The 19,842-nt window shown below is 37.6% G+C and overlaps 2 protein-coding genes across 2 annotated transcripts; one reads left to right on the forward strand and one right to left on the reverse strand.

The window, feature by feature from the left end:
* The first annotated feature begins 768 nt into the window (after positions 1 to 768).
* On the forward strand, positions 769 to 11,666 carry pold1 (polymerase (DNA directed), delta 1, catalytic subunit). Its single transcript, XM_016440131.1, has 27 exons — positions 769 to 901; positions 1,749 to 1,947; positions 2,132 to 2,245; positions 2,333 to 2,473; positions 2,566 to 2,691; positions 3,200 to 3,368; positions 3,481 to 3,595; positions 3,687 to 3,816; positions 4,696 to 4,862; positions 4,987 to 5,091; positions 5,264 to 5,404; positions 5,492 to 5,602; positions 5,730 to 5,921; positions 6,011 to 6,099; positions 6,902 to 7,018; positions 7,168 to 7,281; positions 7,448 to 7,595; positions 7,689 to 7,784; positions 7,866 to 8,003; positions 8,091 to 8,266; positions 8,470 to 8,622; positions 9,470 to 9,572; positions 9,653 to 9,785; positions 10,862 to 10,975; positions 11,078 to 11,130; positions 11,207 to 11,304; positions 11,427 to 11,666. The coding sequence occupies exons 2-27, from the start codon at positions 1,761 to 1,763 to the stop codon at positions 11,512 to 11,514; spliced, it is 3,318 nt and encodes a 1,105-aa protein (XP_016295617.1). The 5' UTR covers positions 769 to 901; positions 1,749 to 1,760; the 3' UTR covers positions 11,515 to 11,666.
* A 1,026-nt stretch (positions 11,667 to 12,692) lies between these two features.
* LOC107653435 (GTPase HRas) lies at positions 12,693 to 18,627 on the reverse strand. Its single transcript, XM_016440154.1, has 5 exons — positions 18,319 to 18,627; positions 17,627 to 17,738; positions 16,635 to 16,813; positions 15,912 to 16,071; positions 12,693 to 14,118 (listed from the first exon to the last, which is right to left on the reverse strand). Exons 2-5 carry the CDS (start codon positions 17,735 to 17,737, stop codon positions 14,005 to 14,007), a joined length of 564 nt encoding a protein of 187 aa, XP_016295640.1. The 5' UTR covers position 17,738; positions 18,319 to 18,627; the 3' UTR covers positions 12,693 to 14,004.
* Between the last annotated feature and the right edge of the window lie 1,215 nt (positions 18,628 to 19,842).

The raw sequence follows: 19,842 nt of genomic DNA on the forward strand, positions 1-19,842 counted from the left end.
TGTGTGTGTGTGTGTGTGTGTGTGTGTGTGTGAGAGAGAATCTTTTGTATTTTTTTTTTCATTTAATCATTTTATTCCACATATTCTAAAAAATGTGCTCTGTTGCAGTCTTACCAGTTAATTTCTCTCTCTTTCTGTGTGTGTGTGTGTGTGTGTGTGTGTGTCTATTTTGCACTCTTGATATTTTAGAGAGACACCCCTTGATTGCTGTGCACTTTTGTTCTGCACAGTGGCTGATTTGTAGTTTGTACCACCAAAAGATTCTCTGAGTTTTCGTATTTTTTCGTATTTCCCATTCATTTCGTTTGTCGGTCATTTTTGTCATCACTTCCTATTTTTGTGTGTTCACATGGCTAATGTGACAACAGTCACCAAGTGTCATCTCATTCCGATGAAGCCACGACTTTTTAAAGTTCGAAATATACATTATTTCGGTCAAAAATGACCGAAGAGGCCCAGAGGGTTAAGTAAACAGTTCAGGTTCATGTTCACGTATAACAGCAGCATCAAGTATTTCAATAAATATCTAGATATGGGGAAAGTACAAAGAGCTCTTTGGCTGCATTTAAACTGTAAGCGCTCATTTGTGGCTTTATTATTATTATTATTATTATTTTTCTAATTCTGACACACATTCGATTATCTATTTATTTATTAAAACATTGTTTTTATTCGCTCTTCTCAAACACGACCCTCTCAACATGGCAGTAATCGTCGTCAATATACAATCGATTCACTTCCTACATTTCGACCAATTGCAGTCCTTCGTGGACCCTACGCAATTTTACCGGGAAAACGGATGTTGCTCTGGTCCGGTGGAAACTGACACGCAACACTGTGAAGTGGCGGGAGATTTGTCAAGCACATATGTGGAGTAATAGCGATCGAGCTGGAATAAAAGGTGAAAGATTATGAATTTGTTCAGTGGCTAGAGTTCACCTCAATATATTAGATTGCCTGATGCACCTCGCGCGAGTTTGCGGCGCCTCTTTGTTGTTTTGCGTGTTGCTAACATGTTCTGCTAAGCTTCTCGTTTGTCCAGTTCTCCTAGTGTAGTATTTCATAATACGCAATGTGAAAGTAAACATTATGAGCCTAAATCTTGCTTATGTGATCTTACTGTTGCTGAATAAATGTTTATTTTGTTTGCTGGATTACCAATCAAGATTAATTATAGTTGAAATAATACTTGTGTGCAAAACTTAAACAATCTGAACGTTGTGTATGTTGCGTGTTAAACGAAATATTGCTGATTATGCACAATACTTAACAACAATGATGTTGACCCAACCTAAAGACACCCAGATCATCAATAACAATAGCTTCTAAATAGTTCTAAGTGGGACTAGTGACAGAGTACGTTTTGCAGATCACTGTAGTTTTATTCGTAACATTTCTGTCAGACTCCAGAAAAGTATGAACAGACAGTTAAGCAGCTTAATTTGAAAGACTCCTTTACTAATTTGTACGCCTGTTTCATTAGCCCCGCCCATTTTATGCAAATGAAGATGAAGGGCCGTCATATCATTTTTAATATTATTCCTTAAGGTTGTTTTGATGTTATTCTTTATTTTTGAGACGTTTAATCGTGTGACGTGCACTATGTCTTCACTTTGTTATATTCCTTTATAAATTGTATGCTTTGTTGTTACCCATACCTGAGTTCAACACATATTCAGTTGGCAAGATAGAAGTGACTGTTTTTAAGTGTTTGATTTGCTCATAAAAAGCTGACATTGTTTTTGCAGGGCTGCTTTAGAATGGACTTTAAAAGGCGCAATGGAGGCCCTGCAATGGGCGGGGCTTCACAGGCCAAGAAGGGGAAAATGAGCACCGAATGGGAGGATAGTCCCTCCCAGTTTGAAGAGGAACTCGCTCTATTTGATGACATGGAAATGGAGGCGGAGTCAGAGGAGGGCCAGGCAGGTCATGATGTCATTCCAGTGGGTAAGTATGTGTTTTGTCTGTGACTTTGTAATTAATTAAGCTGCGTTCATTATACTCACAAAAACCAACCCATGAATACAGTTGCAATACAATACAAAAAAGAAAAATTAAGCCAATCCCATAACAATCTTATAGGAAAAAAGATCTAAAATCATCCATACATGATCTATCCTCTTTTGCTCAGGTGACTTATTCTCTGCTGATCTTAATCTACGTTGGAAACGACCTCATGCACCTCCTCTTCAACCAAACTCAGACACACTAATATTTCAGCAAATGGACCTGGATTACTACTTGGGTGAGAGACACATCCTCTCTCACAAATGCACACATAAAAATCCATAAGATCTTTTCCTCAGTGTGTTGTTTGTTGTCTGGTGTTTAGGATCCGCGGTAGCGGGAATGCCCGGGCAGGTACAGGGTAAAGTGCCCATAGTGCGCATGTTTGGTGTGACAGACAGTGGAAATAGCGTGTGCTGCCATGTTCATGGATTTGCCCCGTATTTCTATGTTCCTGCTCCCAACGGTGAGCTGACAATTACAGGAATCTGCTCAGTGTCATTGAGACAAATTAAACACATCTTTCATGATTTCACGGTATGTCTGTGTCTTTCTCAGGTTTTACAAATGCACACTTGGCTGAGTTTCAGAGAGAGCTGAACTCTGCTGTATTGAAGGATATGCGGTCCAATAAAGACAACATAGCGGTCACTGTGCTGGCAGTGGACATCACCAAGAAGGAAAGTAAGTCATCTTAGTGAAAGTTTGTGTGTGTATACACTACCATTCAAAAGTTTGAGGTCGTTAAGTTTTTTTTTAAATACAGTAGAAATGGTAATTTTGTGATATTATTAGTTAAAATAACTGTTTTCTATTTTAATTCATTACTTCGGTCTTCAGTGTCACATGATCCTTAAGAAATCTTTCTAATATGACAATTTGCTGCTCAAGAAACATTTCTTATTATGATCAGTGTTGAAAAAAGTTATTCCGCTAAATATTTTTGTAGAAAACGTGTTAATTTTTTTCAGGATTCTTTGATAAATAGAAAGTTCAAAAGAACAGCATTTTATTGAAACATTAGAAATGTATTTACTGTCACTTTTGATCGATTTAATGCATCCTCTTAATTCATTTTTTAAATTCATTTCTTTCAAACTAACAATCTTACTGACCCCAGCTAACAATATTGTAAGTGGAACTGTTTTTATCATGTATTATAGCTGACTGACTTTTCCCTATTTGTGCTAAGGTATGTATCATTACCATGGAAACAAACCTCATGACTTTCTGTTAATCACTATGGCAATGCCGCGTCTGATTGCCCCTGCGAAGCGTCTTCTTGAGCAGGGCTTTAAATTTGCAAACTTCGCCACCCAAAGCTACCAGGCTTATGAAGCCAACATTGACTTTGAGATCAGGTGTGTGTTTTGTGTGTACTTGAAAGTTTCTGAAACTGGTGGTGTGTGGTGGACATTGTTTGCTTGACCCGACAAAGCATGTGAGATTTGCTGTATGTACGTGTGATGGCAGGTTCATGGTGGACAGTGATGTGGTCGGTTGCTGCTGGATTGAGCTTCCTAAAGGGAAGTACAGGCTGAGGGAGGAGAGAAGTGAATTACAGACAGGCTCAAAATATCCCGGAAAGGTAAAAACAACAAAACAAAACAAAAAACTGTGATGTATTAAACTGCCACACTTATCTGGTGTGTCTTTAATCTACTGTATCTCTCTCTCAGGTGTCCCTGTGTCAGTACGAGGTGGATGTGGCATGGAATGACTTGGTCAGTCATCCAGCTGAAGGAGAATGGCAGAGGATTGCTCCACTCAGAGTACTGAGCTTTGATATTGAGTGTGCTGGCAGAAAAGGTGTGTGTGTATTTTTAACTTGTTTAGGCTGTTTTAGTTTAGCTTATTCTGGTTTCAGTGCCCATAAAACCATCTGGAGGAAAGTTGTGTACAAAGTTGTGAATCTGACACACTGATTGTGTTTGACCTCAATATTTCTGGTGGAAATTTTAGTATCACTATATCACTATTTGTGACCCTGGAGTGCAAATGACAAGTCTCAGTTAGCCTAACGCAGTACACGTAGCATTAGTAATATGCATTGCTAAGAACTTCATTTGGACAACTTTAAAGGTGATTTTCTCTCGATTTTTTTGCACCCTCAGATTCCAGATTTTCAAATAGTTGTATCTCAGCCAAATATTGTCCTATCCTAACAAACCATACATCAATGGAAAGCTTATTTATTCAGCTTTCAGATGATGTATACATCTCAATTTTAAAAAATTTACACTTTGGTTTTGTGGTCCAGGGTTACATTTAGCAATCCACAAGTTCAAATTTTAATGGTTTTAGATAATAATATATTTTTTTAAATATCAAATATATTTTTAGTGTTTAATTAGAAAAACATTTCAATGCGTTTTTACTGTTAAATTATTTAAGAAATGTTACAAGTACTTTTTGTTTCCGAATCAAATAATCTACACGAAACCTTTTTTCCGAACCTAATAACACACATTTTATACCATTGAAAATTTTATACCACTGATTTATAGTTTCATCCCAACTACATTTCTACCAAATTGGGTTTTTGTCACTTTTTTGAATTTGAACAGCTTATTTATTTATTTTTTTATTCTAAGTAGTAAGTAGTAGCCACAATGTGCCACTTGTGTGCTTGTGCTTTTGTATTATATCCTGCTGTGTAAATAACTGAACTGTTTGTGTGTGTTACAGGCGTGTTTCCAGAGCCGGAGATTGATCCTGTGATTCAGATCGCCTCTATGGTGCAGCGTCAGGGAGAGAAGGAGCCGTTTATCCGGACGGTCTTCACCTTACAGAGCTGTGCCAGTATAGTGGGCTCCCAGATTCTCTGCTTTACTCAAGAGAAACTGCTACTGCAGGTTCATACTCACAGATTCTCAGAACTATACTTGCGCTGAAATGCTTACATGTGCATTTTTTTCTTTCAAATGTAAATTTGCATGGTGCAATAATAATAAAAATGTGTATGTGTGATTATCTCAGAGTTGGGCTGAGTTTGTGAGGACAGTGGATCCTGATATCATCACTGGCTACAATATCCAGAACTTTGACCTTCCATACCTCCTCAACAGAGCTGCAACCTTAAAGGCAACTTGTTTTTATATGTTTTCACACCAAGATCATTTACTATTTTTTGTCTTTTGTGATGGGAAGTGAACACAAACCCAGTGGGATTAGTGGTGGCACATGTCAGAAAGGCTTTATATTTTAATTCAGGCAGGGGTGATGATATATTTGAGTCAATCATCTCTCTCCATAGGTGAATTTGTTCCCATATCTGGGCCGTGTGTGGGGCAGTAAATCGGTCCTGAAAGACTCAAGCTTCCAGAGCAAGCAGATGGGCCGCAGAGAGAACAAAACAGTCAATATGGAGGGACGTGTGCAGTTTGACCTACTACAGGTACGCACACTTAAACTCTCAAATTGTGCCATCATATTGATTCATGACTGCACATGCTGTGACTCACTCAATTTTTTTCTGTTGCAGGTGTTGCTGAGGGATTATAAACTACGCTCTTACACACTAAACGCCGTCAGTTTTCATTTTCTGCAGGAGCAGAAGGAGGATGTGCAGCATTCTATCATCACAGACCTACAGGTGCAGCCAATCAGATCTCTGTCCCATTCTTATAGCCAATCAGATCCTTCAGCTCCATCTAAAACATTTGGTGTCCACTAAACCCTCAAAAAACTGTCTTTCCTCTCTCTATTTTTTTTTTTATTAGAATGGGAATGAGCAGACCCGCAGGCGTTTGGCTGTGTACTGTCTGAAGGATGCGTATCTGCCCCTGCGCTTGCTGCAGAAGTTAATGTGCATCATTAATTACATGGAAATGGCCAGAGTTACTGGGGTGCCCCTGACCTACCTGCTGTCTCGTGGACAGCAGATTAAAGTGGTTTCACAGCTCCTGAGACAGGTCTGTGCATGTCTCTTTGTAACATATGTTAATATAACAAACCTAGCAAACATTGTGCTTAAAATGTATTTTCAATGGCTTAATTATAGGCTATGAAGCAGGATCTGGTGATGCCAGTGGTGAGGACGGAGGGTGGGGAGGACTACACTGGAGCCACTGTCATAGAACCAGAGAAAGGGTTTGTACCTGCTTCCCTTGTGATCATATGTTCATTCTCATATGTACTAAAATAAAAATTGGTCATCTAAAAGCACATAAATACACTACCGTTTAAAAGTTTGGTGACGGTAAATGGATAAAAAGTGACAGACATAAAAAGAGATTAATAAAGTTATGAAACATTTGTATGTTGAGCTTTCTATTCATCAAAACGTCCTAAAGAAATTGTATCACCATTTCCACAAACATATTAATCAGTACAACTGTTTTCAACATGGATAATAAAAATAAAACTTTGAGCACAAGATCATCATCATTTCTGAAGGATCATGTGACACTAAAAACTGGAGTATGAAAATTCAGCTTTACCATCACAGGCATAATTTACATTTCAAAATCTAAATTATTAAAATAGAAAACAGTTCTTTTAAATTGTAATAATATTTTACAGTATTGCTGTGTTAGCCTTGGTGTGCGTAAGAAATTTATTTTAAAAAATCCATTAAAATATTCAATACAAATCTTTCCAACCCCAAACGTTATAACTGTGGTGTCAATAAATAAAAGTGCTTAAGAGAGATTAATTGATTTATTCCAAAAGCTGTATAGTGTGTGACAACAGATTCATTCTGATAGTAAAAAAAAAAAAAAAAGACCTTTACTAATATTTTTTATACTGTGATATGTTGTGAAAATGCAATAATTAGGTGGGAAAGTTGAAGCAACATTTAGATTTTGCAGATGATTTGCTTTGTAGATTATTCTCCAGAGTGGAAACTGTGTGTGTGTGTGTGTGTGTGTGTGTGTGTGTGTGTTTACAGGTATTACAGTGTTCCTATAGCGACTCTGGATTTCTCCTCACTGTATCCCTCCATCATGATGGCTCATAATTTATGTTACACTACACTACTGCAGAAAAGCCAGGTGGAGAAACTCGGGTGAGAGGAGTGTGTGTTATGTACTGTAAAGCGTTAAAATAATAGTTTCTTCAAATTGCCTTGATTTGTTTTTTTATTGTGATGTACTTCATTTTGTTAATTAATAAAGCTTTGTATTTGTGTGTGTGTGTGTGTGTGCACATTTTTAGTCTTTCTCCAGAAGATTTCATCAAGACCCCCACAGGTGATCTGTTTGTGAAGAGCTCTATGAGGAAGGGTCTTCTCCCTGAGATCCTAGAAAACCTGCTGAGTGCCAGGAAAAGGTGATGTCAACCATTAATAGAAATAAAGTTTGTTAAATAAACTATTCACAACTGATGATAAATAGTTCAGTGTAATTAAAAATGTATTATTTTGCCCCAAATTTGTTTGTGTTCTGCATTTTTCTGTTATTCAAATCTTGACTCTTGTCTCTTTGATGTGCTGTAGAGCAAAGGCAGAGCTGAAGAAAGAGACAGACCCCTTTAAAAAGCAGGTGCTGGATGGAAGGCAGTTGGCTTTGAAGATCAGTGCAAACTCCGTGTACGGGTTCACTGGGGCTCAGGTGGGCAAACTGCCCTGTCTGGAGATCTCACAGGTCAGTTTCAGCACTCACACATGAATAAATACCATCAGATGGTTTTAAACAGAGATGCTTTAAGAGATGTGTATTTTTCTCTTTCATCTGTAGAGCGTCACAGGCTTTGGTAGGCAGATGATTGAACAGACCAAACAGCATGTGGAATCAAAATACACGATCTCTAATGGTTACCAGGCAGATGCAAAGGTATTTAATCACATAAACCTGTTTTTACCTTTGTTTCAATGCACTAAAAACATGCAATAATGCAAGTCAAATGTGTTTCAGGTCATCTACGGAGACACAGACTCTGTGATGGTGAAACTAGGTGTGGCCACAGTGCAGGAAGCAATGAATCTGGGAAAGGAGGCAGCTGATTGGGTCTCCTCCTACTTTGTTCCACCAATCAAATTAGAGTTTGAGAAGGTACAGAAAACACTCCCAAGATTTCACAACAGAAGCCATCAAATATTATTCGTAATAAGCTTAATAATCTCTTTCACACTTTTTCAGGTGTATTACCCATATCTGTTGATCAATAAGAAGCGGTACGCCGGGTTGTATTTCTCTTCTAATGCTGAACATCATGATAAGATGGATTGCAAAGGAATTGAGACGGTCAGACGAGACAACTGCCCTCTAGTGGCCAACCTTATCAACACATGCCTCCAAAACATCCTCATTGACAGGTACAAACATTGCCACACTCAGAAAACTCCCATGTGCTCAGATACGCAACAGTGACGCACAAACTAGCAAGTGTAAGAGTGAAGACATGACCCTACAAGCCTTAATAAAATAAATTTTTGATTATGTTCTGGTTGCAACACACCTTGCATATACCAACACGTACATTAATTCACATGGCATGACGATGTGTTTTGTGTTTCAGAGACCCTGATGGGGCAGTAGCTCATGCTAAAGAGGTGATCTCTGACCTTCTGTGCAACCGCATTGACATCAGTCAGCTGGTCATAACTAAAGAGCTCACACGCACCGCACAGGAGTATGCCGGCAAACAGGCCCACGTCGAGCTAGCTGAGAGGTGTGTTTGGTTTTATTATCTTAACTGTGAGTTTGTACCTACAAAATTCTCCATTCTGACACTGAAATATGCCGTTCGTGTGATTCAGGCAAATCGGAGTTATTTTTATTTGTGAGTATCTGAAGAGGACTGTGTATAGAAAAGTTTAGATGGCAGTCCTCTGTATGATGCCTGAAAAAGGGATGTTTATAAGTACAGCTGCTTTGTGCACAGGGATATTCATGGTAACCTCTGTAATTTTGTTTTTTCCATTAGCGCCACCTACTGTCAGAGTAAATGTTCTGTTGTTTTTGTTCAGAACAGGGTTTGTTAACTAAAACTAAAACCAGTTGAGAAAACAATTTTGTTACTTAAAATAAAACGAGCATTAACTGAAATTAAATTAAATATTTTTAAAAAATACATTTAGTTTTATTTCAGCTAGCTGCCAAGGCGACATCTCACTTTTTAGTTGAACTAAAGCAAAAGCAAATTACTAAAAAGTGTCAAATTAAAGTGAAAACAGAAAAAATATATAAAAAATCTAAATATTAACAAAAACTATAATAATATATCAATAATTCTAAAATAACACTGGTTTGTTTTTGTTGAAATTTGTATTATTTAAACTGTGAAGTTGTTTTAAGTTTTTTTTTTTTGGTCATTTTACAGTTTAGGATGTTATCGTAGACATTGGTGTTTTTTCAAACGAATGTTGCCTCCTAGACAACATGTAGTTCTATTCTAATATGAAAATATTTCGAAATGATTTCATCTGCTTATTCCAAGAAATTTTTAGAGGAAAAATCCAGAGTTTGCAGGTATGGACTTAGCATTTAAACACTTTCCGCAAACGTGGGTTTCACAGGATGCGGAAGCGTGATGCAGGTAGCGCTCCAAACCTCGGAGACAGAGTCCCGTACGTCATCATCAAAGCAGCAAAGGGAGTGGCAGCATATATGAAATCAGAGGTCAGTGTTGTCTATCTGTTTGTATGTATGTGGCAGATTTTCCTGTACTGTAGTTGTTTATGTTGAGTTCTATCTCTCAGGACCCCATCTATGTGCTGGAGAACAACATCCCTATAGACACACAGTACTATCTGGAGCAGCAGCTGTCCAAACCTTTACTGCGCATCTTTGAACCCATACTGGGCGAGAGCAAAGCTGAGAGTGTGTTGCTGAGTGAGTATCGTCTATTAAGCTTGCAAACATAGCATGTTTAAAGATGGCATGAAATGAAAATGATCTGTATTGTAATTGCATGTTATAGATCTTATTTTGAATGATTCTGTCATATAGGAATTTTATATAGGAATTTCATAAATGTTTTATTTTTGAATTTTTATTTTTTTACCTTATAATGTTTCAGATGTCTTGTGAAACGATAGACTTTCTCTGTTTACGTTTGGCAGTAGCCTAATAATACTGATTTAAGTTCCACAAACCTTAAGTACACCAAACAGTTCTGGCTTCATTTCAAGTTCGACATCACTGAAAGTAATGACTTGCAGTTTCATGAAAGGTGAAATTTTGTGTGAAAGATAAAAAAAGGTCCATGAATGAAACTCAGCTCACACAGAAGTCACTTTCAAAGCAAGCAGGTTTCTGTGACCCACTTGAGCCCGCTGCTAAATCTGTCTGGGAAAATGTTTGGCCTTCATACGAAACTCTCAATCACATGGATTCCTATTGAAAGGACTGGATTTTGCCTGCAAACATTCACAGAACAACAGTACTCAGAACTCACTTTAAGCGAGTCGGACACTAATTCAGTTACCACTCTGGCCAATTCAGCGAGTTTGTTTAGTGAAGGATTTTTCAGTCTGATTTAAAGGGGTCATGTGATGCTTTTTTAAAGATCACTATTTTGTGTATTTGGTGTAACAGAATATGTTGACATGCTTTAATGTTCAAAAAACACATTATTTTTCAAATACTGTACATTATTGTAGGTCCTAGGAAAACTTGAAATCGCATCATATGACCCCTTTAAACTCTTTAGGCTCTTCTGAGTCTTTATGAATGATTCACTGAAACAGCCAGCTCATAAGAGTATTTATTTGTGAAACGACACTGTTTGTTCATATGTTTTTGAGTGCAGCCAGCAAGAACTTCAGAATAGAAAGACATTTTTATTGTTTTGTTATATAAACCCTGTTTATCTCATCAAATTCATTTCAAACTGCAAACTCTGATAAAAATCGGATTTCTTTCAGAAATTAATCCGCTAATGCATCTGCTTTTGTGTGTTGTTTCAGAGGGCGATCACACACGCTGTAAGACGGTCTTGACATCTAGAGTTGGTGGTCTCATGGCTTTCGCTCAGAAACGAAGCACTTGCATTGGCTGCCGAGCTGTGCTCAAAACCAATGGTATGTATTAGGTGTGTGTGTGTGTGTGTGTGGGGGTTGGTCTCAGTAGTACCACAACAAATCACAAAACTGATGTATTTCTGATGGTTTACCTCTCTACAGTGGCTGTATGCGACTTCTGCAAAAAGAGAGAGTCGGAGCTTTATCAGAAAGAGGTGTGTTTTTATATGTACAAATCTTGGCAAACTTGTCTTCATAAGTGGGGCTGAAGATTGTTTTTCTGTCTTTTAGATCGCTCATCTGTCATCTCTAGAGGAGAAATTCTCTCGTCTGTGGACTCAGTGTCAGCGCTGTCAAGGTTCACTGCATGAAGACGTGCTGTGTACCAGGTATTTACACACATGTGCACACTAGGCCTGGACAATATATCAAATATTCACTACATAGGTATAATTACTTATAGTGAATATACCAGTGAATAAAACATATTTTTGTTTTCGTTCTTTTTCAGTCGAGACTGCCCCATCTTTTACATGAGGAAGAAGGTGCAGAAGGATTTAGATGATCAGGAGAAGCTCATCTCCCGTTTCGGTTGGTGATAGACAAGGATCTTTTCTTTTGCCGTTATTTTTCTCAACATTCATTCATCATCTTACCTCAAAGAAGGAGAGTCGGTCTCACTCCATTTTGTAAAGAATCTTCATTTTCTAGTGGCTGAATAACTAAAAAAATAAAGTGCATTTTTGTAAAATGGTTGTCTTCTCTTTTCTTCTCTTGGCTGATTTAACATTATACCTACATATTTTTTTGATCATATTGTTTTTGTTTGTTTGTATTTTAAATCAAAATCCTTTTTCATTACAGGCTTTAAGTGTGAAATAAAGGCATAATGGCTGTTCCCATAGTCATTAAAAATACATTTAAGTTATTTAAAGCCATGAACAATTCTATTGTCAATATTATTTTTATAATGCTATCATCAGGTAGAAATGGATTTTTATGAGTGAAATTTCTGATTTTTATTTCTGAGTTGCTTGTCCAGTAATCGCAGTAATGGTGACCAGGTTGGGCTTTAAGTAAATCTACAGTTCATGAGTCTGTTATCTGAGATTCAACCCATAGCTTTTGTCTTAAAATTGATCCTTTACCATAAAGCTACTTTTGTACCTTTATTTTTTTACGTTCAACAGGGTTCAGAAAACAAAAGGGAAATGAGAAAAAATTCAAACGTCACCCTAGGCAATATTTTATATATCCCACATATATTGCATTCAGTCAAGTCCAAGCTATATTAAGGGTTACATACAGGTATTTGAAATCCCACATGAATCATACTATAAAAAGAATCTTTCTCATGCAACCTAGGTCATATGGTGAAATTATAGGAATTAAAAATACATATATTTCTTGCTAAGTTCCTCATTATTTTAACAAAGCTACATTTGGCCAAAAACTTGTATTACCCAAAGCACTTACTACTGTGTGTGGCCATTTATAGCACACATCTGATTTTAACGGGATTCTGAGAATGACATTTCAAAACTACACACAGGCAAAAAATTATTATACTCACTGGATCAACTTTTCTGATTATGTTCAGAAAAACTGATGCAACTACCCTGGTAATACTATAATAACACATGATATACAGGTACATCTAAAAAAATTAGAATATCATGAAAAAGGTCATGTAACACTTTATAAAGCAGATATAATGACTGAAAAGTTACCGTTTCAAATACAATTGGAGGTTTGAATATTGAGGAAATTACAGTCATCTGGCCAAAAGTCTCTTTATTCACAAAACGTATAACTACAGTTATCAATGTGGCAAAGGGAATGCATCACAAGTTTTGGTCACATGTTTAGCCTGAACCAAAACTATTACTGTCTCTCCAGTCAATCTAAAAAATAAAACAGAGAAACAGGAAAAAAATGTATTGCCCTACCCAACCAAGCCTCATCACAGGTGGGAACAACTGGCATTTTACACAATTATTACATTATTATGTAATAATTGTAATAATAACTATTACATTATTATGTAGTATTAATACTACATGAAATGTTAATGTCCAATACAATGCTGGTATGTGTACTGAAATGGTTCAATATTAACTTTTACAAAAATACAGGATTATACCTTAAAATACTGCTGGGAAAAATAAAAAAGCGAGCTTGATTTTTCTGAATTTTATAATTATAGAAGACCTACATTATGTGTAGGACAGTTCAGTTTTAGTCCAAGCCATGAGAACAATAAAAACCTAGGGAGAAATGAATTCTGGGATGGTGACGAATGCAAAGAAAAATGGTGAAAATAAAAGAAACCCCCTTTGATGGTGAAATGACATTTTTAGCAAGTACTGAAAACATTTTCTAGATAAATCCCACAATGCATGAGGTGGAAACACTTCTTAAGGAGTACAAAACATTATATTAGTGGTTTTGAATGCGGTGACCACTTGTTCTACTGTGCTTTCCCACAGGCCACAAAAACTTTAGGGGACTTCTGAGCTTCCTCATTCCCGACCACCGTTAACAGAACCAAGCGGATGTGCTGATTGGCTCACGAAGTTTTGAGGACATTAGACATGATCAGGCTTACTTAAAAAGAGTTACCCATTACCGACTTAAAGTATATCCCTTCACCACCTCATTAATTTGTTATAAAGGTCAAAGTTCCTTGCTGCTGTGATTCTAAAGTACGACTGTAAAACTATGACACACATCAGGTCCTTTTAGCACAGAAGGGGAAGCAGCAGCATAAGGTTAATGAGTCCACTCGAGAAAATTTTATCCAAGTTTGATAGTCACATCAAAAAATGTCTTTTCCAAATCAATTCCACAGTTGCTCGATTCTCATTGAGGTCTCATGCTCACATACATACAAACACATACAATAGCCAGTCAGGTTCCTATTCCTCAAAGGCTGGTGGCGAAAGAGAGAGTGGTAAGAAAAGGAAATGGGGTGTGTATGTGTGTGTAATGCTACAGTAGTGTGTGTGTGTGTGTGTGTGTGTGTGTCTGTAACCTTGAGTGCATTGCTATCACAGGGGGGTGCAGTGCGAGGCTGTATGCGTGTATCGCTATAAAAGAGTGCAACGTCTCTGTGTGTGCTTTTTGCTCTTCTTATTGCTGCGGTTCGTCTCCTTGTATCTTCGGATCTCCCGCACGAGAGAGTAAAATGCCTCTTCAACTCCCTGCAGACAGAAAAAGACAAGACAGATTTAGAACAAATGGTGCTTTTTAGCAACATGCTGAAGAGAAATCTAAGAAATCACAAAAGTTTGTTTAAATTTGGATTATGAAATTACAAACATGATACTTTTACTCTGATTTGCCCCCCCACCCAAAAAAAATAAACAAAGGCACACTTGTGCGGTCATCACCATCATTGTGTCTTCAAGTTTGCTGGCATGTTTCTGGTGGGCTGGGTTTTGGAGAGGGCATGTGTGACTGAAGTCTGGTACACTGTTTTATAATCTCAAAACTTATCAAACTGCTCTGTAATATTCAGCTTGATGTTTCTCAACCACTTGGTTTGATATTTCATCATCTAATGCAGCCACATTCATACATTGTTAGGAAACATTCACACAGCACACTGTGCTGCCATTCTGTTGTTTGTTTGTTTTTTCCAAATTTGCTTGATGAAAAAATGTTTGATTGTTGCACATGCATCTCACATCTTTTGCAGAGTCTGACACATGACACAGTGTTCTAAAATCACAGCACTCAGGTAAGTAGTTCAACTTAAAAAAAAATAAAAATAAAATAGAGATACCCAAACCAGGGCCCACGTCAATGATGAAATCGATTTGGCCCACCATGCCATTTCCACGAGGCTCCACGAGGAAAAGTCTTTCTTAGAAGCACATCATCCTTTTTTATTTTAGCTCTTTGTTTTAACCTTTTTTGGTTCATTTTTACATTTTACATTCATGTAGACAGTATAAGCAGGCCCGGCGCCAGAGGCTTCGCCCCCCCACGGACATCCCTGTGCCCCCCCTCCGGACCGAGGGGAGCGGCCGGACTTTAGTTTCGCGTGTTTAATAGTCTAACTCATAGTGTAAAATAGTCTGATTGCTTTTAGATGGAAAAGCTGCCCATAACTCCTGGTCTAGGATCTGTTTTCTTCTTAATAATAGCATAACAAAATAGATTTGGCAAACAATCCAGTGTATCTTGCCCTTCTGTTTTGGAAAGCGTTAAATGATTTTACAATGCATCTTCGCAGAGGGGAGCAAAGTAGCCAATCACAGACATGTTTGTTGATTTCTACAACGCAATGGCCAATCAGATGTGTTTAGGTTGGAATCCAGGCACTCACCTCTTTTTGTCCGGTGCTGAGTGCTATCATGCTCGTAACTTAATTAAAAAAAAGTTTCATTGTGTGGTCACATTCATTGATTAAAATGGAACTTTGTGAGATTGTGATGAATGAGTGACAGTTTTTAATAAATTTAAAGGGAGTGCTCTTTCCATGCTGTATACGATAATATATTCAGAATTTCAATAAAACGTGTTTTTCATGCTTGACAAGCGGCCACGTAAGACACAGACAAAGCTAACTACTACACTATATAGAAAAAGATAATAGCCTAATTTCAGAAGCACAAAGTGATGTGATTCTGCAACCGAGCCTGGTCCAAACGCAGGATTTAGGTAAGGAAACGGTTATTAATTATTTGTATTGGTTGCCATGCCAAATCATGCACCTGCTTGCTTTTTTGTTTAAGTGCTTTTGTGAACGTATATGCTTTAATAACAAATAATTGTAACATTTTACAATAAGGTTCCACTAGTTAATGTTAGTTAATGTATTAAAGTGTTAGTTAATTATTGTAAAGTGTTACCCAAATAATGTATTTTGAGCATTCACTTGAAACTAAGCGCAAATACCCCTGTCTAGCAGAAGTTCACACAGAAAAACAATAGAAAAGCAGAGCAGTGGAATGCAAAAATCTGTTTTGTGTAAATCAGTGCCACCCACCTGTCGCGTCTTGGCAGATGTTTCGACAAACGGGACCCCGTAACTTCTGGCGAGCTCTTGGGCTTGACGCGTCTCTACAGTACGAGAGGCCAGGTCACTTTTGTTCCCCACCAGCACCATCGGGACATTGTCACTGTCTTTGACACGGTTTATTTGCTCCCTGCACAGAAACAAAACACAACATGGTTGATTTTTTCACACAGACTGATTAGTGAATTTCTGCTAGGACTTTCTCTAATCACACACTGGTTTCCTTACTCATCAACTTCAAATCACTGAATTGATGTCTCATTTTTAGCTCAAAATCAGTCTAGAAACTTTTCCATTTGATTACATTTTAAGTTTTCAGGAAGTGAAATGCTTTATTTGCAGTTAGTCGACACAGACCCAACACACCCATCTTGAGATCCACAAAACAAAAATATAACATAAGAGTATTAAAAAGATAGCCCACCCAAAAATGTTTCCATTCCCATTGACTTCTATTGTATTTTTTGTCCATATAATGGAAGTCAAAGGGACCGGAAACTGGTTACCAACATTCTTCAAAATCCTCAGAAGAAAAGTCATGTGGTTTTGGACCGACACAAGGGTGAGTAAATAATGTCAATCTTCATTTTTGGGTGGATTATCGTTTTAAGTCTGGAAGAATATTTTTGATGGTAACTGATGCTGAATATCCTTCACGTATATCAGTCTATTCTAATGTGTTTGGCTGTATACCTGTAAAGATGTACGTCCTCAAAGGACTTTGCGTTGTTGATGGCAAACACACACAGAAAGCCCTCTCCTGTCCTCATATACTGGTCTCTCATGGCACTGTACTCCTCCTGACCTGCGGTGTCCAGGATGTCCAGCAAACACGTCTCTCCGTCAATCACAACCTGCTTTCTGTAAGAATCCTGCATGGAATAGACGTAAAAAGAACACAAATCTGAGTTTTTATACACTAATATGATCAACAAAGAATTCACATGTTATACTCTGAATACATTATTCATTTTTGGAAAAACAATAACAACAACAGAAAAAGACTATCTTAATTAGGGCTGCACGATCAATCGCATGCGATATTTAACGCGCATCTTATCAGTAAAGCCGGTTCTGTAATCAGCGGTAAATCTCCATCACCCGCGGGCTTTCACATTGAGCAGCATTAACTACACAGAGCCGTTGTTCACTGACGAGCTGCGCAAAACCATGTTCATATTCGCGTGATTTTTTGCGCTGCTCATCAGTGAACAACGGCTCTGTGTAGTTAATGCTGCTCAATGTGAAAGCCCGCAGGTGATGGAGATTTACCGCTGATTACAGAACCGGCTTTCTGATAAGATGCGCGTTAAATATCGCATGCGATTTATCGTGCAGCCCTAATCTTAATCCACCCAAAAACGAAAATTGTCATTATTTACTCCCCCCTCATGTAATTTCAAACCTGCATGCATTTATTTCTTCTGGGGAGCATGAAAGAAGATATTTTGAAGAATGTTGATAGTCAAACAGTTTTGGGTCCCATTGACTTCCATAATATTTTTGAAATGAAAGTCAATGGTACACAAAACAGATTGACTGCCAGCATTCTTGGAAATATCTTGTTTTGTGTTCCACAGAAGAAAGAAATTCATAGATGTTTGAAACGAAATAAGGAGGAAGTAAATGATGATACAAATTTCATTTTGGGGTGGACTATCCCTTTAAAGAAGGTGAACTCGTACCTCAATAGTGGGGTCATACTCGTCTACAAAGTGATTCTGAATAAGCTGGATGGTCAGTGCACTTTTCCCAACGCCACCAGCCCCAACAACTACCAGCTTGTATTCTGTCATTCTGGATGAGAGAGGGTGAATGTGGAGAGGGTTAGAAACAGAAAACAGTAGTCTTAATGGATTTAATCAGAAGCTACTTGGGAAAAACATAACCTTTACAGATACAAGCTTCTTACTCTGCCTGATACAATTTTGCCAGCGTTAAAAGACTGAACTTAAAAAAAAGATAAGTTCTCTTTCACTGTATGCATAACAAATGCACTGAAAGTGAATGGTGACCGAGGCTGTCATTCTGCGTAACATCTCCTTTTGTGTTCAACGGAAGAAAGAAAAGTCATATGGGCTTGGATCAACATGAGGGTGGGTAAATGATGACACAATTTTCGTTTTCTGGGCGAACTGTCCCTTTAATAACCGGAAAAGAACATACATATTACATAAGGTGGTTGACTGAGATTTTAAGTCGCTGCATTACGTCAACAAATAATATCTGAAGACATTTAAGACTAAGGTTTAAGATATTGTTTACTCAGTTCCTATCACATTTACTTAGCCGGCAAGAAGCACACTGAAACAGCAGCTCCTTATAGCTTTATATCAACAGGTAAGAAGTTATTTATCGGCTTATTTGTGTATTTTACCTCGCGTGTGGTTGTTAAATCAGTTCGGCTCGCCCAAACGAAGCGCCTCGAGTTGAATTAGTATTGAATGAAGTCCAAGGATTAGCCCCTGAGCGACATTACGATCGACCAGACAACTAAACTCTCCCGAGAGTCGAAGACAGGCTGGAATTATTCGGGCTGATGAAAGTCCACCAGTAAAAAAACACAAAAAAAACTTATTGTTTTAAATATGTTTCTCTACTCTGTACAAATTTCACGATAACCCAAATAAATCCGCCCTTAGAGGCATTAGCAGCTCCTCTCGGCTAGACTCTCCCATATTCATTGAGGGCGAGGAGGGGGTGGGATCACTGGAGGAGATGACCAATGAGATTTAGCCGGCCCGTCGGATTTTTGAATTCTATTGGGCGAGGAATAGACGGAAGTAAGAATTGACCAATGGTAGTGCAATGCCTCTTTCCAATTTCTTTCTCATGTCCCGCCCCGTGAATATGGACCAATGGGATTCGTTTTACATATTAAAAGACCAGAGATGCACGCCATCAAATGTCTCCGTTCATACAGTAATCGCTGTACGTTTCACCTAGCCCTTAAAAGAACATAAAATATACCTCAGAAAATACATTTAGTGCTAGTTTCTTAAACCTAATTGCATTTACAAATAATGCATTTTGCAAATAATAATTGTATTATTATTTAGTTCTTACTTAATGCAGTCTGCAGAGGGCTTACAATGATTGAGGAATTAACCATGAAAGGGGAAACTGTAGTCAATTGCAAAAGTCTAATAAATAATCTAAGAAATAATAAAAATGATCCCAATAAAAAAAAAAAATTGTGTAGAGTATGCTTTTGCCTTTTCCTTCTAATTATTATACATTCTTATTTTATTTTTTTAGCATGTGTAAATATGTATGTCTATAATTTAATGTTAAAAGTGCTTTGGCAATGTAAAGCCTTTTACCAAATCTACTTGAAGCTAAATCTGGTCAAATAAAACGCTATTATTTTAGCTTATTTTAATTTATTCATTTTGACCACTAGCTGTCACTGACAACAACACAACAAAAAAACTCTGGTGCAAAGATGCTCTCTCTCTCTGTCTGAATGACAGATGGATAGAGGGATTATCTTGGTGATTTTAGGCAAAGATTCGAGGACAGCAGATGCCCTCTGTGGGTGGAGAGGAGCATTAGGGAGGGCAGAATGGAGAGATGAATAAAGGTATAAGCAGAAAAGATCTGACGCACGTGGGCAAGTAATCAGAGTGATGCTGGAAAAAATGGAATTTGGCTTGTATTGTAATGCAGATTCATACAAACACATCGCCTACCACACGTCTGCTGTCTCGAACAGTTTCTTGTGCCTGTTTGATCGGTTATTATTGCAAAGAATGAATGCTACACACTTAATACATTTAATTAGTTTTATTGTACACAGGGAATTTTTTCACATATACAATTTGTACACTTTTTTTATTGTTATTATATTATTATTATTTCTATTTTTTTTTCTCCAAAGGGAAACATTTTTAGTTGTTTT

Source organism: Sinocyclocheilus anshuiensis, unplaced genomic scaffold, assembly GCF_001515605.1.
Source record: "Sinocyclocheilus anshuiensis isolate Anshui unplaced genomic scaffold, SAMN03320099.WGS_v1.1 scaffold2013, whole genome shotgun sequence".
NCBI lineage: Eukaryota > Metazoa > Chordata > Actinopteri > Cypriniformes > Cyprinidae > Sinocyclocheilus > Sinocyclocheilus anshuiensis.